The 27,853-nt window shown below is 34.5% G+C and overlaps 5 protein-coding genes across 9 annotated transcripts; 1 reads left to right on the top strand and 4 right to left on the bottom strand.

Annotated features, from left to right (window-relative positions):
• Nucleotides 1-971: 971 nt before the first annotated feature.
• Nucleotides 972-4,629, bottom strand: LOC124953811 (cytochrome c1, heme protein, mitochondrial). 2 transcript variants are annotated; one of them, XM_047505751.1, is made up of 9 exons: nucleotides 4,626-4,629; nucleotides 3,513-3,598; nucleotides 2,842-2,889; nucleotides 2,436-2,584; nucleotides 2,227-2,359; nucleotides 1,906-2,070; nucleotides 1,734-1,847; nucleotides 1,492-1,626; nucleotides 972-1,408 (listed from the first exon to the last, which is right to left on the bottom strand). In XM_047505751.1, the coding sequence occupies exons 2-9, from the start codon at nucleotides 3,582-3,584 to the stop codon at nucleotides 1,304-1,306; spliced, it is 921 nt and encodes a 306-aa protein (XP_047361707.1). In that variant the 5' UTR covers nucleotides 3,585-3,598; nucleotides 4,626-4,629; the 3' UTR covers nucleotides 972-1,303. The 2 variants fall into 2 exon arrangements, with proteins under 2 accessions (XP_047361707.1, XP_047361706.1); XM_047505750.1 differs by lacking the exons at nucleotides 2,842-2,889; nucleotides 3,513-3,598; nucleotides 4,626-4,629 and adding an exon at nucleotides 2,741-2,827.
• Nucleotides 4,364-12,354, top strand: LOC124953805 (protein LSM14 homolog A). 3 transcript variants are annotated; one of them, XR_007102345.1, is made up of 8 exons: nucleotides 4,364-4,590; nucleotides 5,995-6,149; nucleotides 6,277-6,577; nucleotides 7,459-7,672; nucleotides 7,842-8,126; nucleotides 8,381-8,560; nucleotides 8,649-9,836; nucleotides 10,308-12,354. XR_007102345.1 is itself a non-coding variant. In XM_047505740.1 (7 exons), the coding sequence occupies exons 1-7, from the start codon at nucleotides 4,470-4,472 to the stop codon at nucleotides 8,959-8,961; spliced, it is 1,569 nt and encodes a 522-aa protein (XP_047361696.1). In that variant the 5' UTR covers nucleotides 4,364-4,469; the 3' UTR covers nucleotides 8,962-12,354. The 3 variants fall into 3 exon arrangements, 2 of the variants coding, with proteins under 2 accessions (XP_047361696.1, XP_047361697.1); XM_047505740.1 differs by having other exon boundaries at nucleotides 8,649-12,354; XM_047505741.1 differs by having other exon boundaries at nucleotides 4,365-4,590; nucleotides 6,277-6,472; nucleotides 8,649-12,354.
• Nucleotides 12,140-19,812, bottom strand: LOC124953862. The gene is made up of 20 exons (XM_047505863.1): nucleotides 19,587-19,812; nucleotides 19,389-19,515; nucleotides 19,169-19,275; nucleotides 18,915-19,091; nucleotides 18,617-18,762; nucleotides 18,401-18,533; nucleotides 17,088-17,180; nucleotides 16,752-16,878; nucleotides 16,554-16,660; nucleotides 16,271-16,444; nucleotides 16,044-16,174; nucleotides 15,820-15,970; nucleotides 14,265-14,505; nucleotides 14,133-14,165; nucleotides 13,895-14,052; nucleotides 13,683-13,809; nucleotides 13,466-13,572; nucleotides 13,194-13,367; nucleotides 12,921-13,075; nucleotides 12,140-12,802 (listed from the first exon to the last, which is right to left on the bottom strand). Exons 1-20 carry the CDS (start codon nucleotides 19,680-19,682, stop codon nucleotides 12,571-12,573), a joined length of 2,796 nt encoding a protein of 931 aa, XP_047361819.1. The 5' UTR covers nucleotides 19,683-19,812; the 3' UTR covers nucleotides 12,140-12,570.
• A 595-nt stretch (nucleotides 19,813-20,407) lies between these two features.
• On the bottom strand, nucleotides 20,408-23,818 carry LOC124953807 (protein DDI1 homolog 2). 2 transcript variants are annotated; one of them, XM_047505743.1, is made up of 6 exons: nucleotides 23,405-23,818; nucleotides 22,829-23,050; nucleotides 22,497-22,766; nucleotides 21,895-22,200; nucleotides 21,667-21,786; nucleotides 20,408-21,577 (listed from the first exon to the last, which is right to left on the bottom strand). In XM_047505743.1, exons 1-6 carry the CDS (start codon nucleotides 23,664-23,666, stop codon nucleotides 21,354-21,356), a joined length of 1,404 nt encoding a protein of 467 aa, XP_047361699.1. In that variant the 5' UTR covers nucleotides 23,667-23,818; the 3' UTR covers nucleotides 20,408-21,353. The 2 variants fall into 2 exon arrangements, with proteins under 2 accessions (XP_047361699.1, XP_047361700.1); XM_047505744.1 differs by having other exon boundaries at nucleotides 22,497-22,751; nucleotides 23,405-23,812.
• Nucleotides 23,819-24,475: 657 nt separating this feature from the next.
• LOC124953803 (kanadaptin) lies at nucleotides 24,476-27,766 on the bottom strand. Its single transcript, XM_047505735.1, has 6 exons — nucleotides 26,468-27,766; nucleotides 26,032-26,336; nucleotides 25,806-25,948; nucleotides 25,550-25,713; nucleotides 25,087-25,455; nucleotides 24,476-24,970 (listed from the first exon to the last, which is right to left on the bottom strand). Exons 1-6 carry the CDS (start codon nucleotides 27,380-27,382, stop codon nucleotides 24,536-24,538), a joined length of 2,331 nt encoding a protein of 776 aa, XP_047361691.1. The 5' UTR covers nucleotides 27,383-27,766; the 3' UTR covers nucleotides 24,476-24,535.
• Between the last annotated feature and the right edge of the window lie 87 nt (nucleotides 27,767-27,853).

Here is a 27,853-nt window from a genome sequence, read left to right as displayed (position 1 = left end):
CCTCTTACTTTATACAAAAGGATATGTCATACTGCTTGGATCACATGTCGTCTAATAAATAAAGAATGGAGGGTGATCATAACAGAAATATAAAAGGTCGTAATTTGATTCAGAGTAGAGGATAGGGTAACATATAGGGTATATGCGTTGCACCGGGCAGGAGTACATTGATATATGAAGCATTGCAACTTACATTTTCATTTATCTTTTCATTCCAGTATAAATGCGACACAAGACTATGTATATTCCGATTATATTTAAATTTGGTAATCCATTTAGAAAGTGTGTACATGCTTAATAAATACGTATTTATGTTATAAGCTTCATAATTGATGTACTATGAATATTATGTTTTAAATTCAATATTGATCCAAAGCTCATCAAGAGTATAAAATTCCTGATTAACGAGTTTACTTTTTCAAATTTAATTTAAATGAGCTGTATCGTTTTATTCCTCTTTTATCAAACTAAATATGCAAGAGTACGGTTTTTTTTTTTTTTTTTTTTTTTTTTTTTTTTTTTTTTTTTTTAAGTTTTTATTGTCGCGTTTAACCTCTCACTGATAGAGAACTATGATCGTATAAATTATTTCCAGTATAAATATAATATAATTTCATGATTTCTCACCTTCGATTTGCATTGTATTATGTATACTCTGTTATTGCATTTTTAGACTATACTCAATTAGACCAAAGTATGAATTACGAAGGTATTTGAACAATTATTATTATTAGCTAATGTTATGAAACTTTAACTACCTGAAATACTATACATACCTCTGAGATCAGCTTTGTATTTCAGTATTACACTATCGTTAATGTAATAGTGTAATCCAATTCATATTAAATAATTATTACTCTATGTCGATGAAATGAAACTTAAAAATAAAAAAATTTCTTTAGAAAAATTATCTGTCAATTATTAGTACAATGTTTTCCTCTTTAACGCATCAACGTTTAATTTCTCAAGTGTAACATAATCAAATTACTTTATTCGAGTCGTTTAAACATAATTATAAGTTACAAGCACACTTTATTACTTTTAACAATTTATTTATGTCGGCCGATGATAACATTGTTTGCATATTATTTATGTACAATGTACAAGTATATTGACTTGAAAATTTTTAATGAATCGAACATGCATCAAATGCTATATTGGCAGCTTGCGAGTCTGGAAAGTGCTAAAAATTTCCGATTATATTAATTAATTTATAAAACTACATTAGATCCCTTGATGCTAACATCGCCAAGACAATTTCTTTAAGCTGATGCTTCAACGGACTTATCTCGAAATAATTACACTACTTTTTAGGGACGAAAAGTAGTTTTGTGTTTTTAACGGTAGTCCATGTGTGCCTCTTTAGGTAAATTGCGCCGCTTATGAGAAGAACACCTATTCCAATGGTCTAAAAAGAAATGATATAAACGTTAGAAATATTTACGATATATCATATAATCTTTAGAATTAAAAGCAAAGGGAACAATTTACCTTGATGGTATATCTTTTTCTGTCATCATATTCATGATTGGACGTCCACATAAGGAAAGTGGTAACGTCTTTAGCTATTTGAGAAGCGGTAGCAGGAGTACCATCTTCAAACTCCAAGACTTCGTCGTAAATGACCTATGGATATTTCTTTATTTATATATAATGTAGGACACAGAATGAGAAACGTGCAATGCAGGATGGTGGTGTCATTCTACTTTCTACTCGTATAATTGCAAAATTACCTGTCCCATGCCAATAGCACCACCTAAGAAATATGGATTAAAGTATTGACCTTCTTGTAGCTTAATTCCAGCCGGTGGATCACAATATCCGGTCAATAGAGAGAATATATAGTTCTGTAAAAATAGATTTATAAGTCCGTTATATTATAATATTGTGTATGAAAAAAGTTACCTCTCCGTCGTGCCTAGCATTGAGGATTAGCGAAAGATCAGGTGGTAAGGCGCCATTGTTAGCCGCTCTAGCGGCCTCCTCATTTGGATATGGGCTTGGAACATAGTCCGATAATTTTCCTGGACGCATAAAGTATTCTCCGGTGGCGTCTGGACCATCTTGCACCTGTTTTAAAATCGTACAATAAAGCATATATATATATATATATATATATATATATATATATATATATATATATATATAGATATAGATATAGATATAGATATAGATTGATCAATAAGATAAGTACTCTCAATAAAAGATCTTTCTCTGTATGATCACCTGTATTTCAGCAGCAAGAGCTTTCGCTTCTTTTTCTGTATGACTAACGCCTACCAGATGACGATATGCTACATACTGCAAACTGTGACAAGCGGAGCATACATTTTTATATACTTCCCATCCTCGTCGCACGCTGAAATTTACAAAAAAATACAGTCAAACCAATCGTTTTGTTAGCTCATTATATATTTAACACGCAGATGTCGTACCTTGCATGATCCAACGAGTTAAACATTCCATAAAAATCCCATTTATATCTCGCAGGATGAACCGCCAAATCGCCGGCTTTTACAGAACTATCTAGAGCATAAATTAAAGCTCCAATACCACCAGCAGTTATTCCTAAACACGTTACTAACTGTAAATAAGAGGATAAGTTATCAGCTTGATACACACATATATATATATATATATTATGACAAATCATTTATAGTTTAATAAAACGTATTAAGATGTGTAGAAAGAGATATAGATTGACTAGAATTATTACATAATGAAAGATATTATAACTTACTATATGAAATATAAAGTTTTTAAAAAGTTCAAGATGATGGTTGTAGGAAAGGTATCTAGGTAAGGGGAACATTTCCTATTGACAAATTGAAAAACACCTACCAATTTTCGACCTCTGGACCATTCTTTTGTAGTGGAGAAATTATTGGTCTGTAAAATCATAATGAATTATTAAGATTTATCTCATGATTAGATTACTCAATGGAAATAAAATTACCCGGATGTTATATCTTCTCGTTATATCATTACACTTGCAATAAAATTGTTGTCCTTTAGACATAACTTTATATATATGCATTATAAAGTATTTAATTTTTGTGATCATATTTGGCATATTACACTTTATATTTCTACAATTTTTGTACAAATATATATATATAAAGTATATATATATATTTGTACAGTATATATAAATATATAAAGTATATATAAAACACATGTTTAATGATGGCAGCATCATGATTTTCTCTAGACGTTACTATTACATAACATGTATTAAATTGTCTTTTAAAACTTTTGAAAATTTATCTATCTCTTTCTAAAAGACAATACGCTTGTGTGGCATTAATAAGAAAGGTGCCATTTGGATTAAATATTACGAATAAAAATGTCATAGCAGCCGACAAGTAGTACAGCTCGAGAGTAAACTTCTTATAGAAACTTGGCCGATTATGTCAATCGTATATAAGGCCAATAATTAGCCATGAATATATTACTTATTGCTCAAATAAATGTATTTAATCGCGACTAATTGTTATTACAATTTTTCTTACCTGATTGACCAAAGTTCCATAATTCGGTTTTAAAAGACCAGATTTACAAATTCGTCCTAACGTAGCCGCCATCTTGGCCAGAGGTGCTATGTGCAAAAGGCGTTAGTCAATGAAGCAACTGAAGAGTACACGAAGACAAATTTTTTAGTACGACGAAGAGGATTAAAATATCTTATCTAAAGGTTGATACTTTTGCATCGTACACAGTAGTAGTGGACATTCGTTTAAATTAAATCCTAATCTTTTATATTGGAAAGATTTCAGACAGTGATCACTTTTTCAAACGATTATTGGATATAGAGATACAAATATTCGTTACTCTTAAATTTCCCGCTTTATGGCCCTCTTTCAAATTCTAAATTATTTGAATATCTTCAATTGGTTGTTATCGATAAATATGATATTCGTTGAAACTTGATTAAAAATCTATCATTAATTATAATCATCATCAAAGAATATAATAAAAATCATTTCTTTTCTCTTTTTTTTCTTTTCTTCTTTTTTTTCTTTTTCTTTTTTCTTTTATAGAATGGTGATTAAAACCAGCGTGAAATTAATTTCAGGTAAAATAAGAAATATTTCAACTTTATATCGAAGAACTTATTTTCATATGTGTTTGACTCACTTTTTTGATTATCGGAATAACGAAGTAATATGATACGTTGATTAATGATATATTTGAACGTGTAGTTGGAAAATGTAAAAACAACGTAATTGGAATTAATTCCTGAAAAGAATGCTGATATTACAAATGAAACGGAAATTCTTTTTAGATGTCCACCTAGCTAGTTACGATATTTGAAGATAATCAAGGGAGAGGGCGCGACGCATGCGCCTATCTGTTGGCAGACTTGGCAGTTCGCCGTCGACCATTGGTGTCAGCTGCTACGTTCGTCAGATGGTAATGTGAATCGTAGAATATCGCATCGATCACCGTACCGAAGAAAACGCATCAAGATGAGCGGAGGAATGCCGGAGCTTGGCTCAAAGATAAGTTTAATATCGAAGGCGGATATTCGTTACGAGGGTCGCCTATTTACCGTAGATCCGCAAGAATGTACGATCGCTCTTGCTAATGGTGAGTATGAAAATCAAGATGGATACCGAACCTACTTTTGCCGCTTCTCCATTTCCCGGTTCTTTTCCTCCTATAGCTTTTTATCCTCTTCTCTAGCTTTTCTCTCTCTCTCTCTCTCTCTCACCTTCTATCTCTCTTTCTCTCTCTCTCTCTCTCTCTCTCTCTCTCTCTCTCTCTCTCTCCCTTGCTGCTTTCTTCTTCTTTTTTTCCTTTCAATTCATCCTAAATTAACGCTCGATCGTTCCTTTAGATTTGTTAAATTGGAAAATACTTCAAAATATACGAGATTTCGATTTGTCCGGTAGATCAAATGCAAAACAACCGGGGTCACCCTCCTAACGCTACTCTTGTAACGAGTGATTTATACGTTTCTCGATTAATCTACGTCTTCGAATTATATCAAAGATATATTAGATTTTATTTTACTTTATAATACTTCACACACATATACGTTATGTACGGGACTTCATTGCAATATACTATTATGAACTCTGTAGATACAAACAATAAAGGCATCATTTCGAATCGTTTTCTGGAGGTCAAACGAACGATCAGCTTTCTAACGATGTTAGATTTAAATCTTCTAAAACTCGATTATACAAATATTATTTAATATATCGTTGATTTCTCCTTAAACACCAGCCCTCCCCCTCCCCCTCCCCACCCGTCTCTGTGCGTGTGTGCGTGCGTATGCGCGCGCTCGTATATGTGTGTATTGTATGTGTGTATGTATATACGTGTATATATGTACATATAAATACAATTTTTATTATTTATCACGTTGGATTTTCAAAGAATGAAATCGTTGCACCTCGAACAGCGTTAGATTTGATCTATCATTGTTCTGCTTCATAAAATCACACCATGTTACAAATATTATCCATTAATAGAAATTAATAAAGCAAACATAGTATATGCCCTTCTGATATGTCGACAGATTATATTAAAAGCTAGTATTTGCTTTATGTTTCAAATAATTGTTTTTACACACACAGAGTCATTGTATAGAAGGTTTATATCTCTTGCTTAGTTCTTTGTTTACAATGTTTCAATGCCCTTGTCCTCTTCGACTCTGTTAGATTATCCATCATTGAACTCAAACATAGGGAAAATGTACAGGATCAAGGTTATCTTAACATATTTCAAATTCTATTCAAATTGTCGAAGTATTCCTTTTCTTTTTTTTTTCTTTTTTTTTTTTTTTTTTTTTTTTTTTTTTTTTCTTTTTTCTTTTTTTTTTATTTTATTTTACCTTTTTTTAGTATAATCATCAAATCATCCTATCGTCATTAGAAAATCGATAAAATATTTAATCTGAAGATGCAGAAGATAAAAAGAAAATATTTTTCTAAGGTTATATTCATTATATAGCATAAAATCTGATCTTGTTTATTTTTATAACAGTACGTTCCTTTGGAACAGAAGACAGAGAAACTCAACTGCCCGTAGCTCCTCAAAATCAGGTCTACGAATATATTCTATTTCGTGGCTCGGACATAAAAGATATTAGAGTTGTTAATAATGTTAACTCTATACCAAATGATCCAGCTATCGTCCAGGTAATTGTATAAATGTAGCGTCTTACCTCCAAGATATTTACTTTTTTGGGACAGTCCATATAATGAAATGTATGTTTGCACGGTGAATGATTAACTTTGAAAATATCTGATAGCAATTGATTTTTAGATGACTGTACAGCCATCGATGGGACAGCAATCTTATCAACCGCAACCGACTTATGCTCATCCAATGATGGGTCAAATGGGCCCTATGGGTGGTCAATATGGAACTCCTTACGGTATGACTATGGGGGCTATGGGACCAGTAATGGGCATGCCGACTACTGCCAGAGATCCTCGCGGGCCACTGAATAAACAGCCAAGTGAGTTGAGCTTGGGCCCTGCTGAACCCAATGCCATCTCTATCCCAAACTCACTATCGACGGCCAATGTCGACCCATTACCAAAAGACCAATCTCTGGAAGATGGTAAACTGTTTTTGCTATGATCTTTTCCTTGCCAATGGCATGCCTACTGCTTCCTTTTTGGTAAAAACGCTTGCTACATAATTTACTTCATTATATTGTATGTATTTTGGATATATTTGAAAGTGATTGCATTTAATAGATAATTCTTTTAATAATTTTTTTAAGTAATTGCAAGAGCTGTATGTCATCTTGGAATTCATTCCAAATTCCAGATTCGCATCGCTTAACTTTCTCTGCCGATATATTGAGTTTGTCCCAAATGATCTAAATATCTATATGCTATATTTTCTACGCTAGAACGAGTCCCTTAACTACATAAATAAATACATGTTTTATAATACTTTGCAAATGCTTTCTGCTGTGTGCACATACGTGCTTTCATATTAATTTACAATGTATCTTTAACCTTCTCGTACGTTTATACTTTAATTGACTTAATCCATAATATTATTCATATGGCAGAAAAGTATTAATGGCAGTAACTTGATTATGCGTGTTAGACTTCATTATATTAATATATTACGTGTAGAGATATTCGAACAAATTGCAATATTTTTCTCGGATGAATTATATTTTGGATTCGAAGGAACTATCTTTGCATCCGCATTTTTCTATTTTTCTTTGACAATACGATTAATTGTTATCCGAGCAGCGTATGAGCATGAAGCTGTGTCGAGTAACGGAATAGCAAGAACAGTTTAAAATTTGAAGTAGTTTTGGCTATTATTCTAATATTCTTTTTTAATCGGTAATGCAATGACATTAGTAAGATTGTAGTACGATACAGAGTGAGAAATATAAATTTGTAATATTTGGCCTGTCAATTTTTCTTATACTTTACGTGGTACACCAAAGACAAGAATTGAATCCTTCTTATGTAGGTGTACTGGATCTTATTAGCGGAGGATCGAGATCAACAACTCCGACATCTTCATTATTGACTAGAAAAAGTCCTACAATAGATCAGGGCATACAAGTAGGACATCAACAGCAACAGCAGCAACAACAACAACAGCAACAGCAAAGTAGCCTTGGTAAACACGTTGAAAAGCCAAACATTAGAACCGTTCAACCTCCACGTCGTGATCACGAAGGGTAGGATAATTGGCATTGATTAATTCCCATTGACAATTCGTTGTTTTACTTTAGACTCGTTTAAAAGTAGATTAAGGCAAGCTTAAAGTTTAATCGCTAAACATTTTTTCTTCTCTTCCCTTTTCCCCCCGCCCAATTTTTTTCTTTTTCTTTTCTCCCCCTCATACAGACATGTTGGTGGCAAAACGAGCAATGCTATGTCGCAATATAACGATATGAAGAGAGACGCCATGAAATCTGATGGTCCGATACAGGGACAAAGTGGACACCCCGGAGGTGGCAGAGGAAATCGTGGTGGTTGGATGAATCGTGGAAATATACGTGGCCGAGGTAGAGGACGCGGTGGTTTTAGGGCCAATCAACCTGGTAATGCTGGAGCTAAATCCAAAAACACGCTCAAATTTGATAACGATTACGATTTCGAACAAGCTAATACGGAATTCGAGGAATTAAGGTATATATCCGGTTGTCTAGTTAAGTTTTCAAATACATGCATGTTTACTTGGCGTATTTCACTTCATACGTAATAATAAGTGGGAATACATGTATCATGCGATAGTAAGTTGGTTATATGCGATATTAATGCAGGCATGAATATACGTATAAGTGTCCTGTTTACGCATCGCATACACATCATTATATAGATTGATATAGATTTGTTGGCGCACAACTATTAATAAAGAAATATAATTATATAAATATAATTAGATCCCAATTGGCAAAGACCAAAATCGACGGTGGTACGGATAACGAGAAGAAAGATGATAGCGGTAATGAAACTGGAGCAGGCGAAGGAGAACCCGAGGAAGAACCGGAAGTTGTTCATTATGATAAATCTAAATCATTCTTTGATAACATTAGCTGCGAGGCTGTCGAGAGGAGTAAAGGGTTGGTATAACTTTGATATAACAAGTTCTGACCGGTTAATAAATGAGAGTGCCTAGATGTCGACGATCGAAGAAACTTTTATTTACAGACGATTCCAGCGTACGGATTGGAGGACAGAAAGGAAATTGAACTCTGAGACGTTCGGCGTGGCTTCGACAAGACGTGGCGGTTTTCGCGGCCGTGGCTACTATAATCGTGGTATGGGAGGAATGTATGGGAGAGGTGCTGGCAATATCGGTACGTCTGGTTTTCGTGGTGGGTACAGAGGTACTCGAGGCGTCAATCGCAAGCCCACCAACCAACAACAGAATAATAATCCTGGTAGTCAAGCTCGTGCGACCAACGAACAGTCTACTACTCAGTCGCAGCAGAACAACCGTCTTGTAACTGGAACGGCGTAAAACCTGGAATATGCCACACTATGAACAACGCGCTATTAAGTATAAGTATTCTTTAGATAATAAGGCTTTTACGGTATATGCTCTGCCCATACGGACTGAAAATGATTTTGGAAAAATTGGCAATCTGATAAATTTTAGATTGTCGTTAAAGGAAATGTTGCGAAGAATCTCGCGCGTGGGACTCTGCTGGCGCACAGAACTCTCGCATCTAGACTTTTTTTCGGTGTAAGGGAGACGTTTACTCTACGGGGAAGAAATGTTTTTTTCTTTTTCCCCTTAGCTTTGGATAATGATCACGATATACGCGCGTGCACGCGCACACGACGCACGCACGCACGCACACACATACACACACGCACGCACACACACGCACAGACACACACACACACACACACACACACACACACACACACACTCTCTCTCTTATCGAGAATCGTCCTTTGATAATCGTTTATATGATTGAATGTAGTCTTGTAGTTCGTGTGCGTTCTCGAGAGGAAATCGTTGCGCTTTTAATTTTTTTCTTTTCTCTAACAGGCATCGGAGCAAATACAGGACACGTTACATTTGAATATGATCCATATGAGACGTTGAAAGCGCAGGCAGGTTTATAATATTGAGAAGAAATTGACGAAAAATTACAAGTTCTAGTTTAAAACTTCTCGTTTATATTTTATTTGAAATGCGAATTTCTTTCTCTCTATAAGATATTTTTCCTACGACTCTTTCAAGGGGACGTTTCAAGTTTAATATGTTTCCCATAAGCTTCGTATCGTAATCATTATCACGTCTTTTCGTATAAGTGTTTAGTAGATCGAGATAGGTCAATAAAGATGTGGCAGAGAAAAAATAAAATGATAAAAAAAATTATACTGGTAATTATATTTGCATTAGTTATAAACACCGATAGGATATACTCAGTTTCGGTGATGCCTCGGAATAAAAATATTCTTATGAAAAAGAGGATAGACGTGCGTTTAATGGCTATTTCTGGGCTATGTTGCTTTGTATTCGTTTGACGGAAGTATCTTAAGATATAGAGAGAATGCATGTATATATAATATTTATAATTATGTCCTTAAGTGGATATGGTTATATATATATATATATATATATATATATATATATATATATGTATGTATGTATATATATATATATGTATGTATATATATATATATGTATGTATATTCTATACATATATATTCTTTTTATATCTTTTCGAAGGGTATACTAGAGAAACTGAGTATATTCGTTGGTACTTATCAATCGTAAGAGAATGTGTGACGCTGAGAATGGAGTTATTACTATAGCTAAATTATCGCGTGTTTTATTTTTTGAATACGCAGACGAAATTTCGAGATAACCGACTAGAAGTTTCTACAATAGAAGGAGAAGAAAAAAAGAATAAACAAACAAACAAACAATATTTAGTTTTAAGCGAATGGAAGATTCTTTCGAAGGTATAAAACTTATGATAATGCGTGAGAGCTCTTTAAAATGCAAATATGTATAATCGATACTGTCCTATGTACGAAATCGTCATCGAACGCGTTCGTAGACGACCGTTATTCACATGGTAAAAGAAAGAAAAAAAGACAAACAAGAATACGACGAATCGTTTGTACGTTGTACCGTGTGTAAGAGATCAATAAGCAGATGGCGAGCTTAAGGGGATGATTATAAATTGAAAGTACAAGTCACATTTAACAGTGAAACGTGCACTAATCGCAGCGAAGAGACCAAAACGCGAATCGCTCTGCATGAAAAATTGACTTCGGTGCATAGGGTAAAGATTTTTTCGACTTTGTGACTGTATCAGTAATTAGAAAAGTGGCCTAACATTTAATTTTTTATCATTTATTTTGAGTTCCATCGATCCATATTATAAAAACAGAAAAACATGATATTTCGGTAAATATATGGCTTTGGTCTCTTTCATAATCATCATTTCATTCGACTCTTCCATTTCAAAGCGGTGTGTGTTTCCAAGAAAAAAAAAAAAGAAAAAAAAAAAAAAGAAAAAAAAAGAAAAAAAAAGAAAAAGAAAAAAAGAAGAAGAAAGAAAAAAGAAACAAAACAAAATAGGAAAAATTAAAAAATAACGACGCGATATTCGAGAAAGTACTTACAATTAGAATGAACGAAAAAAAAGAATACTTTATACTTGTATGACGCACGTCGAGTCTGCTGCTGACCTTCTCTCATTCATAAAACTTCATTGAGAGACTCCTCGAACATAAAGATTGATAATGAGAAGGAGGAGAAGGAGGAGGAGGATGGGGATGGGGATGGGCGAAAATTATCGAAGATACAGAAAAAGGAAAACGAATGTAACCTGTCGCCAGTAGACTAGATGATATATCGTCATCATTAATTAACAGCATGGTTTTATTATATTTGTCGTGTGTATGTGAAAGATTTGGGGGTATTGCTAAGGATAGAGGGAAGGTAGGTAACGTCGTTCTCCTTTTTTTTCTTTTTTGTTTTCTTCTTTTCGATAGTTTTTACCGACAAATTTTGCTCTTATTTTTTCCTCGATCTGGGTTACATACATTTTACATGTTCAAAATTTAAGAATCAAGTGAAATTCCATTAATATCTCATTCGATCGAAGGAACTTTGCGAATCATGTATATGTATCGTATAACTTCGTCTTTACGTATTTCGAATATGGTCCGCGTGACACGATGCTGCACTTTGACGATCGTGAAAGTAATAAAAAATTAGAAAAAAAGCTGGATGATCAATGCCCCTTAGACGAGGAAAAGGAGTAGGAGAAGAAGGAAGACAAGTCTGAAAAGAAGGATAACGGTGTAATAATGCGGAGAAGACAAAAAGTATGTGTATTATTTGCGACTGTTATTTTTCTATGGCTCTTGCCAAGATCCACGCATATATACAAATGTATACATAACGTAAGCCAAGATTTAGTTATACATACGTTACATATATATATATATATATGTATATATATATATATATATATATATATATATATATATATATATATATATATATGACGATGGTGGTAATGATAACATATTGATAATGATAATAATAATAAAATAATAATAATAATAATAATGATGATAATAAAAAAAAATAAAAAAAATAAACCTTCATAGTCTATCGGCGATGCGGCCAAACGAAGTATAAAGAGAATAATAAAAACAGAAAAAAAACACAAATCAAGTGTATATTAAACGTAGGCAGATAAGAAGAAAAAAAGTATATGTTTTAAGTTTCTTGCATTATGCATGGGGAGAATATTATTACACGATGTACGCGATTTTCCAACGATAAGTTTTTGTTTTGTACAGCGGATATTGTGAATCCCGATGCTATGAATAATACTGAAATAATGAAATAATACGCGGTGTATGATCTTTGTAATAGTAATCGACCTCTTTTTTTGTGTCTTTTTTTTCTTAATCTGTTAGCTGTGCACGACGGTATATTCGTATACTCATACACGCTTACAGATTAATTATTTATTACTTCTTAATTTCAGAACATTTTCTTCCTACTTTTCTTCCTACCATCGAAGTGCAATTCGCTTAAGAAACTTTTCCCGTATAAAGGTAAAGAAATAGTTCGTTCATGTTTCGGTCAAACACAAATTACGCTAGTTCTCGTACTATTATCGTAAACTTTCGTTATTTTGCGTCCTTTTCCAATTTTAGTCTCGACATATGACATGTTGTTCTTGTAACGTCGACGTAGAGTACGAGGATTTGGTACATAAATCTCATAAGGTTGACGACCACTCTCGATGACCCAAATGCTACCAGATTCACCGAAACGTAGAACGTTTAACAGGCCTTGCGCGACGATGTACGGTCTATCGATTAAACAAATTTGTCTTCAATCATAGGACAGATCGAGGAATTCGGATTTGAAGAGATCCGCAATAGATAGAGATAGAAAGAGAGAACGTCGCAAATAAAGACGACACTTACGTTTGTATGGGGACGTGTTCCAAATTCTTCACAAAATCCGCTTTCATTACTCTGGATAGCAATTTGTTCGGGCTGTCGATGGTGAGACCAGTTTCTGTTAATCCAGGGCACAACGTTATTACCCTTATTCCGGTTCTTTCGTAATGATCAGGGTCCTAAGAAATAAATGAAACTTTTCCGTGTCGTCATGATTATAATCGGTTCCGTTACATAACGATTAAAAATATAATTAAAATTCAGCACCGAGATTAATCGATAATCGATAAAACTCACTGCGAGAGATTGCGAAAGACCTATGATCGCGTGTTTCGTGGCCGCATAAACTGGAAGTTGAGCCGTATTACCGATATTCATGTGTTCACTGACATTCACCAATATTCCACCGTGTCCACCGCTCTCTTTGCTCATGTGTTTGACAGCCAACATTGCTGTTGAGATCATTCCAGTCTAACATAAAGGAAAAAAGATTTCCTTACTAACATCTTTAACGATAAATAACAGATTATATAAAGATTTGTTTTTTTTTTTTTTTTTTTTCCACTTACAATATTCACGGCGATCTCACGTTCCCAACGTCGTTCGTCGAGTATTCCAGCATTATTAATCACTATGTCGATTTCGGTCATTAATATTGATGCTTCCTCAAAGGCCTCTATAAGATAAACAAACTATATATATTCATTACATAGAATATATAGAAATGAAAAATGTTCTTTTCCCCCTTTCCGATACTTTCGAATTGAAACTTTCGATCGAACAAACCTATCGATTGCTCGTGTTTAGCTACGTCACTTTGTATGAAGTATACTTTGTTTACACCGTACGACTTTTCTATACCCAAGCCAATCCTCTTACAAGTCTCTCCGTCTATATCGAGTATAGTTATTTTCTATAACACATTAAAGTATCGTTTATTTCGTTCGAATACCATTGATCATTGTAAAATAACGATATTTCGATCGATGATCGCTTACGTTTGCTCCGTATTTCAGAAAGCTATTAACGAAAGCGTAACCTAGACCAGCAGCACCGCCAGTTATTAAAATATTTTTACCAGATACCACACCATTGATTTCTTCCAATTCCTTGGCTCTTTCCGAGCCCGAGGATCGTCGTCTGATCATCCGTCGAGCTACAATGACAAATCAACGTGATTCTTTTCTCCTTTAGTAAGTCGTTCAATAATTTTTTTTCCCCTTCTATTTTCTATACCGGATAAATAAAAGCCATCGCATAAGAATAAAGCTAACGGTGAAAAAAATACAAATGTTAGAAATCGTTTAAAAAGAATATTTCTTTCCTGGTATCTTCTTCTGGAGGAAAAATTAGGAATACTCATCGTACCCATCATCTCCATTTTGGATTTTCGAAATAAATAAATCGATAAGAATCGAAAAAAGAATGATGACAGAACGTAGCGATCACAAAGAACCAAACTGAGATCGAAGGCTCTGTTCGAATGGTATTTATACAAATCGAATAGCATTAATCGGAGACGCATTAATATTACTTGATGTTTCACGCTTCGTTTCGAGGAAAAAAGAGGGAAGAGGACGGGCTGGTTCCTCTTTGACCAGCTTCTTCGTCAAGAGGTACGTGTGTGTGTGTGTGTGTGTGTGTGTGTGTGTATGTGTGTATGCAGGGAGAAGAGAAAGACTGATCTCGAAGGAATCGAAGCAACGCGTTGTTCGTCGATAGCTCTGCTACTTAATTAAAAAAAAAAAGAAAGTGATAAAAGAGAAAAAATAGGATGAGAGAGAGAGAGAGAGAACTTTCTTATCAACGTTTTTTACTAATTGTGATAACCGCGAGACGATAGAGAGACAATCGTAGTCGGAGTATGATTATTTTCCTCGGACGTGCCACAGTAAACTATGTAAACATTACAGATCTTTTTACTTCTAAACAAATATATAGGCGGTATCAAAAGGTCGACTTAATCGTATTCTATGAAAGACAATCGTATGATATTTAACGTAACAAGTGATATGTCATGGAGATAATGTTATTGATGTACAATTCACAGCTTGAATATACATTTTGTGGGAGAAGGAGAGAAAGAGAAGATGATTTTTATCGAGACAACCGCTGTACTTTTTATATAATTATTCAACGACAATAAGAATAAGTCCAAGGATGGTCGATTTAGGACTCGCTAGTTTCTCTTTTGCCTTTATTTTCGTCGTATCGATGAAAGTGCTTTTCAAGGAATAATTACCAATATCTCAATTGATATCAATCCCGATTTAATACATTGTACGAACGGTGCACTCGACAATGTCGACGCGACGTTCGCCGTTAGGACGAGTCGTGTGGCAGAAGGCGAAGAGATAATGAACGGTCGTGCGCTCAGCTCATTATAGAGAAAAAGAATGTATCCTTTTTCTTTTTTCTTTTCTCTTTGTTTTTTCCTTTTTTTCAATACTCATCTGACGAAGGACGCACTAACTATAAATTATATGAAAAGCTAGACCTTTTTTAACCGCGATATTGTTAACCGGTTCGAGTTGGTTCGCGTTAGATCTTACACAGGTCAATATTCGCGAATAAATTATTATAACGACATGCATTATGTTATTTTTCTTTTTTTCGTTAAAACTTGGCAAAAAAGTTTTCGAAAATTGAATCGAAACGTGAAAATTGCAGCCGAAGTTTTTTTTTTTTTTAATAGGTAATAAGCCTCAAGTTTATCGTACGAAGACGACCAAATTATTAAGGAGCACGAAACGAAGCACGGTCGGAGAGATAGTATATATAGCCCTCTATAATCGACAGTGAAAGAAAATATATCCATTTGCTTAAATCTAATACCAATTCATAGATTCTCGTAGATTCTCGTAGATTCTCTAGTGAAAATAGGAACATTTTATTTCTCATAAATATATTTTACAAGTATTTAACTCTGTTGTTCCTCCCCTTGATCCGTTTTTTGGGGTAAACTATCGGACAGTTGAACTTCATAAACAGGTTTACCTTGCTCGCTTATCCATATAGTTCCATTTTGAGCGCATCTGATCGCATAGACTAGCCCATGAGCAACTGATTCCACTCTGATCGTGAAGAATAATCGATGGTCAAGATACCGTGAAAAATCATCAAAATCGCAAACAAGCTCGTACACACCTTTGGGGTTGGTACTTTTGCAGGACTTGAGGATCCATAAGATTGCTTCGAAAATCTTCGTGATTCGCCTCGGTCACGCCTGGACAGAGCACTATGATTCTCACCTTGGTTCTCTGATAATGATAAGGTTGCTAAAAGAAAAAAAAAAGAAAAAAGTTGGGTGTGCATCATAAAGGAGGGAAAAAATAATCGAGCAAAATCTAAATGAAAGATGCAAATACGCATACGGCGAAGGAACGGCTAAAATTCACCACGGCGTGTTTTGCGGTGGAGTAAACTGGAAGTTGTGGTAAAGCATATAGGCCAGCGATCGAGGAAACATTCAGGACAACGCCTCCTTTTCCACCTGAATCTCGACGCATTTGTTGTATTCCCAGTAAAGTTGAACGAATCAGAGCTGTCTGTGAGAAAAGAAAAGAAAAGAAAAGAAAAGAAAAAAACGCGTGCAGATACGTTTGTGACTTATAATAGAGAAAAATGCGAAAAGATCAAAGGGCCACAGGAACTCACCACGTTAACGTCTATAGCTTTTACAAAGTCAGCCTCATTTATCACGCTGGCGTTGTTGATTAAAATATCCAGACCGCCAAGGATATTGATTGCATCCTTAAATGTAACTACGGCAAACGATCTCTATTGTGTTATTTTCTTAGAAAATTATTACACAATTATTATACAATTATCAAATATGAGAGATAAAATGCGAACTATTGAAATCGGTGCTACGGGTCACGTCGCAGGGAAGAAAAATCGCGCGATTACGGCCGAATTCAAAATTTAATCTCTCCATCGCCCCTTTCCCCTCCTCCTCGCGATTGTCGATCATGAGGACTTTCTAAAAAAAAAAAAAAAGTAATTCGAACTAAATACTTGTGATATTTTCTTCTATATGCATATTTATAAACGACTCATAAGGTTTACATAATTTACAAATAACGCGATCGAGTTCGAAGTAGCACGAATTTAATAATTGATCGAAAAACTAATGTTTGTTTGTTTATCCAGAAACATAACTGATCGATCGATAAGAAAATATTTACTTACAGTTGCACCGTTACGTAACAATTCTCTGCTAAAGGCCAAGCCCAATTTACTCGCTGCGCCCGTTACGATCGCTCTTTTGTCTTTTATTTGCATTTTTTTTTTTTTCTTTCAAAACGAAATTTTTTGCCTTACCGATAATCACTTAAAATTCGAACAATATTTCTTCTCCGAGGAATATTTTCTTTCAAGATTAAATCAGTTAAACTGAAGAGAGATCTTATTTTTTGCGATTAAATGCGTCGTAAAAAGTGAAAGATTGATTGAGGAGCGAATAAAAAAATGACGGAGATCGGGCGAGAAACGACGGAGTCATGTCTTCTTCGTCACTTCTCCCGATACGTATGTCAGCCAATACTAAAGAATCATCGTCTTCCTCCGTTTTTCCTACGACGATCTTCGACCCCACACGAATGATCCAATTCCGTCTCATCGCAAAGCCGCGAGATTCATTTCTATGTAACTCGTTCAGATTTCTCCGAAAGGAATCAAACTTTAATCCTCAAGCTTTGATTGTACTTTGATTTTTACAATAGGCTCGCAAAGAAGAAAGTAATAATCGATCGGAGTAAGACTTGCTTTTGCTTTTTTAATATCATAACGCTCATAGATTTTCAACCGTATCGCTTACTTCTTCATTTCTTTTTCGAAGATTTTACAAAGTTTCTTGCAATCGTAATGGAAAAGAGAACAAAAAAAAAAAAAAAAAAAAAGAAAACAAATCAAATATTAACTTCATCATACTACCAAATAAGAAAAAGATCATGTTGTGCTTTCAACACGACGAATATTTTTTTCTCGTTCTCGTAAAGAAATTCAACACCTTAAAAGATCTCTTGAACTGAGAATGCAGATCGCTCCGTTATCTGTGTGGGTGTACATCTTATATTCGTTTTTCTTTCTTCTAAAGTGCGCGACACTTTTTCTTTCTACGTACGTTCTTACTACACGCCGATCTTCTAACACGTTATATCTAATAAATTTAGCTTAATCGTCGCGTAATTATTCACGAATTCTGACAAAAGGTTTGCAAATGTTTTTATGTAATCTGTAAGATATTTTATTCATCTCGTTAAAGAAAAAGAATACAGTTATCGTTGACAGAGGAATACGACAGTCGTAGATAGATCTATATGTTTACAAGGTATTTATATACAGAGATATATATATATATATATATATATATATATATATATATATATATATATATATATATATACACATATATACAGAGAGATGGCGGGGGGGGGGGGGGGGGGGGGCAAGAAAAAAACGAATATATATCTCTATAATAATACAATTATTAGCCAATTTTAAATAGGCACGACAAGCTCCGTATAATGAGGAATCTCGATCTGATAAGGCGGTTGTCCGCCCTCGCTGACCCAAATCGCTCCATTTTTGCCTTTTTCAATTAGATCCATCATTGCTTGTGAAACATTATCGACCCTTTATCCAAACACACATAAAATTTCATTAACAGAAATTTTGCAAGAAAAAATGTCTTGGTATAAGTTTTACGTTAAACTTACGTTTGCTTAGGGTAATTCTGGAAAAATTCTGCAGTGGGTATATCCACTAATTTGGTAAATTTATTTTCAACGTCCTGGAATAAATATGTCTCCGTAACACCAGGACACATGATCAAGACGCGGACACCAGTTTTCTCTTCCATATTCTAAAATAAGAAGAAGACAAGCTTTCCAGATAGATAAATTAAATGGCGAGAAGATACGCGTAAAGAGGGAAAATGTTCGAATCGATCAATTTAAAACTCGCGATGGAAGAAAATATAGACTTTCGAAATTTCATTAGCTTATTTCATTATACCTTCAAAACGTTACTGAATCCAACGACGGCGTGTTTAGATGCCGTATAAACTGGGGCTTTTATAAATTTGTTAGAAATTCCAACGATAGAAGCAATGTTTACGATGGTTCCACCTTTGCCACCTTTGTTCTTGCTCATATGATCCAAGGCTAAAAAGCATCCACGAAAGAGACCCGTCTGAAAGAAAGGACTTCTTTTTCTTTTTACCTCTTCTAATCAAGCCAAGAAAAAGAACGAGATCGAAGAAAACTTACGACGTTAATGTCAATTGTTTTTATCCATTTAGATTCATCCAAAATTCCAGCATTGTTGATAAATATATCAATGACATTGAAGGTAGAGATAACCTTCTTTACAGCCTCTACGAAAGTTGACAAGTGATCGTCAGTTGTTTTCTTTTATCGTATATTTTTAGCATACAAATGGCAGCTGACTTTAAATATTTCATTTTAACATGTGTACAATAACACTTGCCTTCAAATTGCGAGGCATTCGACACGTCGCAAGGTACAAAGATGGCTCGATTTTTGCCAAATTCTTTTTCCAATGTTACCGCAGACTGGTCGCCTTTTGAACTGGCCAGATCCAAAATGGCAACACTCTAAATATTCACCCATAAATTTTTGACCGAGATAGGTTTCAATCATAATCAGAGAATTACTTGGCACTTACCTTGGCGCCATTCCTTAGCAAATCTTCGGCGTATTTATATCCAAGGCCAACGGCTGCGCCAGTAATTAGGACAGTTTTACCTTTAATGTTATTCATTCTTACGTTAAATCCCTTCAATTTCGAACGAAGAATACACTGTCATTGAAACTCTTAAGCTTATATGCTTCCTTATATAGATGCGCTTATATCGATATAAATGCGAGAGTGGGAGTCGATTGGCAAGATGTTTTTGCGAGATGGTTCATAATGGTGAATTAACATTTGACGAATAGTTCTGTTTACTTGGATAATAAAATAATAAATCGTATCTCATAACTTATAATAATAAGTTATAAATTTATGATAATTTAAAAATTATGATTTTAAGCTTTATTTCATACACATAAGATATATAACAGTTTATATAACAGTTATATAAGAGTTATATAACAGTTTCTTTAATAAACGAAATTTCATTTAAAAATTCAATTCGAAGATTGAAAAAGAATTATTATTCGTTTACGTTAAATATAATTAAAATTTGTAAATAACGCCGTTAGTAACGAAATGAGATAAGAGATAAAGGAAAAAATTCTCGAAGAATATCATAGTAAGGAGATTATATTTTTATGATTGATAAACCAACATATACGATATTTTATCGCACGTCAAAGGCTGAAACGTAAACGACGGGTCAAATGCAATAAACGGTATCGAAAAAAATTATTTTATTAAATAAGTATACAAAAAATGAACGATTAGAACTTGTACGATTGGAATTGAATTATTTCATATGCATATATAAGAATGCGACTTTGTTAAGAAGAAGTAAATAACAAATATCTTTAAGCAATAGTACGTGTATTATTAAAACAAGGAGGAAGAAGAAGGAGAAGGAAAACCACAAATACAAAGAATTTCTTAAAAAAATAATATAGACATATCTTATCATCTGAAAATCATCGATAACTCCTTTCGATATAATAGGAATGAACGCGCTATTAATAAAGGAGAAAATGCATTGTATAAAAGATAAGTATTCGTAATATAATAAGCAATTTTAATTGCTTTAATAGAATAGCTTTTAAAAGAAGTTGTATTTTTGCAACTCAACGTTTATATATACCGAGTACGTATATAAAGAAATGCGCGAAGAACGAAATTTCTTCGAATAAAATTATAAATTATCAAATTATGATCCTTGATATATTCTCATTTGTATACTTTATAAGCATCATTGTGTGTGTGTGTGTGTTTTTTTTTCTTCTTTTTTCTTTTCTTTTTTTTTTTTTTTTTTTTTTTCCCTTCTTTTTTACTTACAAACATCTTAACCATACTGTGGATTATCATACGAGAAGCACTTTTTTTTTTCTTCCTTTTCATTCATCATTATAGATTAGCTCATCTCAATATTATAATATCTTTCAATCGCTTGTATAAAATCTTATAACTTTTTACTAATCCCCTTATGTATTAAATATGCGTTTACGCATGAAACTTGAGGACATATAACTCCTCGGCAAGTTCGATTCTCAGCCTGTCAGACAGAAGATTCTAAAAGATGATCAACTTTCTTAACGTCATCTCAGTTTAGTCGGTTTGTATAACGAACGTTATGGAAAATTGCTACATATAAAAAAAAAGAAAAAAAAAAAAAAAAAAGAAAAAAAAAGAAAGGTATAAATTTCCTTAAACTTCGCTGCATGCCATCGCAATGCGACTTGTTATTATTCACAGATTTGTATATATAATATTGCTAAATATTGTATACGATGGCCGCCTTCGCCATTAGAATTTTAAGGATTTTGCAAACAATGCTGCCGTAGCTTGTGCCTTATCGCCATTAAACCTACGCAGTTCGCTAATAACCTGGGCTCTACTGAAACCTAAAGCTTCAATTTCTTTAACCGTTGCTTCGGTAAATGGATCATGCGAAAAAATGGTAGTTTCTAACGTGGCCAGTCTGTTGGATGAAGATGATGCGCCAACGGAATTGTTGTGACCCTGGATATCTGCACATGTACGATAATAGACCGTCGTATTATACTTGAAACGTCCATATTAATATATCGCATACATATTATGGTATAAGACCACATACCATGCTGTTGTCTTTGCTTCTTCGCATCTCTTGTACTATCTTCCAAAGCCCTGTGCAGATCCCTATCGTCCAGTGACTCATCGCTGTTACCGCTCAATCTTGCACATTCTGGCAAATCGCCTATAGGAAAATATATAAAAATAGATAATACAGAAAGGTGGCAACCTGATGGAAAGGAGGATCATCCGAAATTGTCAAATGAGAGAAAATTGTCAATCTTAGTCTAACCTTCTGCTAAAAATGGAGTTTCAGTTCCAGTAGTTCCGATTTTCAATAAATTTTTCTTTAGGTCTATGCAACACTGATGCCTTTTCAACATGTCTAAACCAAGTAACATATCCATTCTTTGTTCTTCGAGTACGCTAAAAGACGTCGTAAGATGGTCATTGCCAATTTGAATTTGTACCATATGAATGCGTCCAATGATGCGTTGCACGCCAACGCCCTTGGCGACTCCGGCCCATCTAGTGTCGACCAGACGCATAATGTGACACCTCTCTGCGCAAGCCGCGGACATTATCGTCGTTTGTGCACCTAATCACATAAACGATAATTTCAAGCTCTCAACTCCTCTCGACGACGATTATTATAATACTTGACTATTTCGTATTATTGATAGATAAGCGCGTCTTTCGTATTACCTTGAGGATCTAACAAAGAAAGAACGAGATGACTCAAGGTAATGGAGTTACGTAAATATAGATATCCAGCAAATCGAATGAAAGGAATGTAAAAATAAATTCGATCGAGAAATTCGTCCATGCATCCTTTCTTTCAGTTTTTCACGCATTCAGTCGATTATATACTCGAATTAAAACGTTAAAATATACCTGAGTCAATAAATGCTTTAACAGGAAATCCATTTACTTTGCAATTAATATACAACATAACAACGGTGCCGAATGTTTCAGGATTATATTCCATTGCTGCTTCCATATTGGCTTCAATGTTTTTCTGCCTAATTTCTTCTGCTATCAGTCTTTGCGCTTCGGTATCTAACGGATCCGCATTCATCATTCTTAATCTTTGCACTTGGCGTTCTTCTTTGACCTTGATTTGTTCCCTCAGTACAGTTGAAAATCTATCTATAATTTTTCCCCCTTTATTTATATATTATGCGTGCTTGGAGATGAAAATTATCATAAATATTATAATAATTTACCTAAATTACCAGACAAAAGGGCATCCGCGAGCCTAGGATTATTTTGCTTGAGTAATGCCAACTGATCTGGATTTGCTAAGAACATGTCTCTTATCATGGCTGGATCATCCTCGCTACGTGGATTTTGTACTCTATGAGCAGTAGTACTATTTGTAGTTGGAATTTGCCTATTGTTCGATGTTCCTGGTACTCTGATGGAACTGAAGTCCAATGTAGGAATAACTAAAGTAACAAGCTTTGAAATTCAGTTACCTTTCTCTTTGCTACAGAATACCTACTTATAATTACAAATTCTATAACTCTAACAAAGACTTTTATATATATATATATATATATATATATGTATATATATATATATACATATACATACTACATTCAAAGTACAAGACGAGATTGAGAGAGAGAGAGAGAGAGAGAGAGAGAGAGAGAGCGAGCAGGGAGGCGGGGGAGAGGGAGAGAGAAAGAGAACTGAAATTCCTCGATTTCTTTCATATAAGTATGAAAAAAAGATCAAAAACTGAAATCGAGAGGCTAACCTCTTGTCGGAACACGGTCAATTAGCGTTTATATGCTGACCTCCGTTAAAGGGGTTAACGTTCAAGTCGGAGCCACTCTGATGCATGTGCTGAAGGATAACGGCGTCACCATCACGAATCCCATGGTCCTTAAGAGACTTCTTATCGTCCATTAATGGTAGGCCGTTGAAGGCAATGACGATCTCGTGAGCCGGTACGCCGCTCTCGATTTCGCAAAAGGCCTTAAAGTTCTCCAATTCGAGATCTTCACTGACATCCAAGACAAAGATATCGTCACTTAACGTTGTAACCGTCACCTTCATGTTTCCAAAAGTTGTTGCCTCCTTTCTTCTCTTTTCAGAATCGTCCAGACTCGCGTCCTAACGGCAACGAAAAGTAAAGCCAAAAAATATGAAAAAATGCGGGAGAAAATATTAAAATTTGAAAGAAAAGCCGATTTGGAAAAAAACGCGATTTTTCGAAAAAAAAAAAAAAACTGTGTGCATGCGTGCGCGCGCGTGTGTGTGTGTGTGTGTGTGTGTGTGTGTAGCCACCGCTTGTGAGCCGGGCTAAGGGAGGGGAGGATGGAGTGATAAACAGTTTTCTGGGATGTAAACACAATCCAGCTCAGCAAAAACACGCGACTCCACGTTCTCTCGAGATTCGAGAATGATGACAATCGACTAATCGATTCTATCGAATTATAATTGAGAACCATCGACAGTCGTCGTTAACGAGTGGCGCGAAATTTAAATTCACCTTCACGCGCAATAATTATCTTTCGACAAAAAGTATCTGATGTACGCGAAATGGAATAAATTAATATTGAAATGGTATAGGAGACCTTTAATAATGTCATATTGCGTTAATTGTATTTATTATTTATGTTTATGACTCTTAAGACAATTCGATTATCTCGGTATTTAACCACTGGATTATCCATCAAAGAAAGATAATTCACCTGCGAGAGACTGAAGAGTGAAAGACTCGAAAACTGCAATTACTCTAAAACCGCGCAATCGTTACGTAGTAGGCGCCAGGGGGTAAATAATCGAAGAAGCTTATACGACGCGGAGACGGAAAAGGTAGAGAAAAGAGATCTTAATTTTTTTAATTTAAAATTCAAAAGAAGTAGTAGATTAAAAAGATTATATTTACAATATTATACAAGAATGACTCTTATGTGTCAACTTTAATAGCCATATTTATCGTTTAAACTGGTTTTTCCATCTCCAGTTTGATTTTGTGGTGGAACCCAGGTGGAGTAATTCTCATTGTATACGTCCTTATCATAAATCTCTTTTACTTCTTTTTTCGTAACTCTCTTCGATTTTTTTGTAGACGATCGATCGCTCGAAGAAACATTATTAGCATCCTCGTACAAAGTAGTTTTTCCAACGCTTAGATTTTCTACACAAAGCAAATTGTCCTCCACTTCTCTGGCACTTATACCTTCCGGAATTTCTGTCTCCTCTCGATGAGAATCTAAATTATTCGAAATCTCATCGGTATTGGTTTTCAAATTATTATCCCCTTCGTTGTTCTCCCTTGATTCTTCCTCATTCAAACTATCATAATCATTTTGCTTGGATTGTGAAATATTATTATGATGTCCGCTCGTCGTTTCCTATAAAGTTCCATCGTATCGTATCGTTAGATAAAGTTATAATTTGTTATTATTAAATAGCAGTTAAGGTAAATAAAAACGATCAATAAATGATAAAATCGATCGTCATTACGTACATCATTTGAAATTTGACGGTTCTTCCTTTGGTCCATGCTTTGATCATTATCAAAGATTTCAGTTGACTTCTTTACTTCGTTCAACGGTACTATGTGGATGATTAAAGGAGGCAAATTGGTAGGTCGCAAGGGATTTAATAATTTTATCAATCTAGCCTCTTCTTGGCGTAAATCTTGTAATTCGATTTTCAATTTACGTTTATCAGCTTTGGTCAAAACCGTTGCATTTAAAGAGGACATGAAAGCATCTAATGCATCTTCATCCGCATTCTCTACGCTTTTCGAAGATTCATTCTCAAACTTTTGCGATCTCCTCATGCATTCGACCAAATCGGTTATCTTTTTTACAACTGTAGTATGCTTTTCCATCTGCAATCAAGAAATGATAATAGAAACAGATTAAACAAGATTAAAAAAGACATAAACCTGAGGTACGTAATATGAAATATATTTTGTATAATACCAATGAATTATACGTGTCTTCTTCTTGCGGTTCTAATTTTCCTGCTAATCTCATTCTTCGTTTACGCTTCTTTTCTATAGAACCGGTCCTATCAAGGAAATTGTCTTCGTCCGAACTATAATAATCATCTTCTTCCCAGTTCTTCACTTTTCTTTTTCTACCTTCTATAATAATTATTATACAAGCATTATAATAGATCGTTATTTCGTAAACGTTGTTCAATCTATTGAAAATATGAAAACTTTTTTTAACGTACCATGAGTCGCTTGTCTGAGTAATCCGTATCTATCCAAAATCTTACACGCCTCTAATGCGCACTGAACGACACATTCTTTCTTCTTTCCCTTAACGAGAGCCTCGGCCCTCACCGTGTGTCCGGCAATGCTCTCGATTGGCAAACTAGTAGAATGGACGTTCAATTGTCCTTATTAACATTAACGATCCTGCTTCTATTAGATTTGTCAAAAGTAAAAAGTACTTACTCGACCCAACAAAGGAACTGTGCAAATCCTTTTTCTTCCGTGTGATATTGCAAGTCATATCCTTCGCGTTCGAACCACCCTCTCAAGCTTTTCTTAGGATCGTTAAGGTAAAGTTCCTCGTTATTTGTAGCAGCATACGGATTTTCTGTTAGATCCGTTTCCTCATCCGCGTCTTCGCCCATACCCCAATCAATTCCTTCATTTTCTTCTACATCCTCCCTTTTTAATCTTTCCTCTTCTATCATTTTCGAACGCTGCGCCGCCTTTATTTTCTCTCGTTCCTGTATCTCTAACATTCGTTTTTCCTAAAAAAATCGTAACAATGCTTATCCTAATTGAAAAGGCAATAAAAAAAGAATATATATATATATATATATATATATATATATATATATATATATACACATAAATTGTTAATTTAGAAGATTCTCAATACCCTTAATTCCGTGAAGGACAATTCGGATTCTTCCTCTTTTGTCTCGTGAAGAGCTTGCAATATATATTTCCTAGCGCTACAACCAAACTTAATAATGTGACTATCGTGCAGTCTCACATAAGCATTAGGAGGTACTCGATTTCCATTCCAGTAAGTCCCATGAGTGCTTCCTAAATCATATATATAAAGCCCTTTAGTATTGCTTTCATCTTCTATACCTCTGTATTGGATGACCGCATGAAACCTTGAAATAGTTGGATGTGCAAGGGATATATCGCAATTTGGTAATCTCCCAACAACGTGATAACTTTTCTCAGTTAAATCGATAGTTTGAATGATAACGCCGGATTTCAATACTTCCAATTTATACTCGTCATCCGGTTTTGTACCCCAACTAGGTTCCTGATACTTCAAAGCTATTGTTTTGTGACTTTTCAATGAGCCAGTGATGGCTTTTTCGTTTGAAGACGTCGTATGCTTTGCGCTTGACATAACCTTATCCAACGGAGCGTTCGATTCTTTCTCATTTTGTTCAATCTCTTGTTCAACTTTTATAATCGACGATATCTTCTTGCGTTTTCCACGCCTTGGGCCAATTATAATCGTTGGTTTCTTAAACTCTACTTGCACAGTAAGATCATCAACTTTTTGATTTAGCTCCTTCGAATCCATCCCTATATCTTCGTTAATATTCTCGGATTCTGTTTTAATATTATCAGGATCTCTTTCTATAGGATTATCCTTCTTTATATCGCAATCTATATTTGACGAATCGATCGTTTCTTTTCCATCTCTATGCTTTACTGCGCGCCTTTCTTTATTTGACACTTCCACGTTAATCTTCTTGTCTTTGAAGTTACTTTCCTCATTATCGTCTAAATGATTTTTCCCCGAGCTGTTATCCTTCTCCTCCATAATTCTCCTTAGTTATATCTTTTCACTTGTAAAAAGTGAATCTATCGGTAATCCTTTTTTATAACTAACTTATGAAAATACGTAATTTACCTTGCCACCAATTATTTTATTATAATTGATATATTTACTAGGTTATTATACTATGCGCATTATAACATCTAGTAATGGACGCGCTATTTACATTTATGCATTAATACAAAAGATATATCGGTATTATATTTGTCACATAAATGTACTTCGTAGACCGACTATGATACTTTACCGACTTAACAAATATCTTTCGGTATTTATTCCTTCGAGTGCTTCCTTTTTTTCCTTATGCTTTTTATTATTTCTATCCTTTTGCTTTAGAGTTTTTCCGGCCGCTGCGCCATCTGCATTGGATACGACATGAAATTAGGAACGTATCGATGTCTGAATTTTGTCCAAAGCCGAGAGAAAACCTGACAACATAGCCAATCATATTCTCGT

This window comes from Vespa velutina, chromosome 13, assembly GCF_912470025.1.
Source record: "Vespa velutina chromosome 13, iVesVel2.1, whole genome shotgun sequence".
Taxonomy (NCBI): Eukaryota; Metazoa; Arthropoda; class Insecta; order Hymenoptera; family Vespidae; genus Vespa; species Vespa velutina.
Note: the sequence above shows the minus strand (reverse complement) of the source record. Positions and strands in the feature narration are given on the sequence as shown.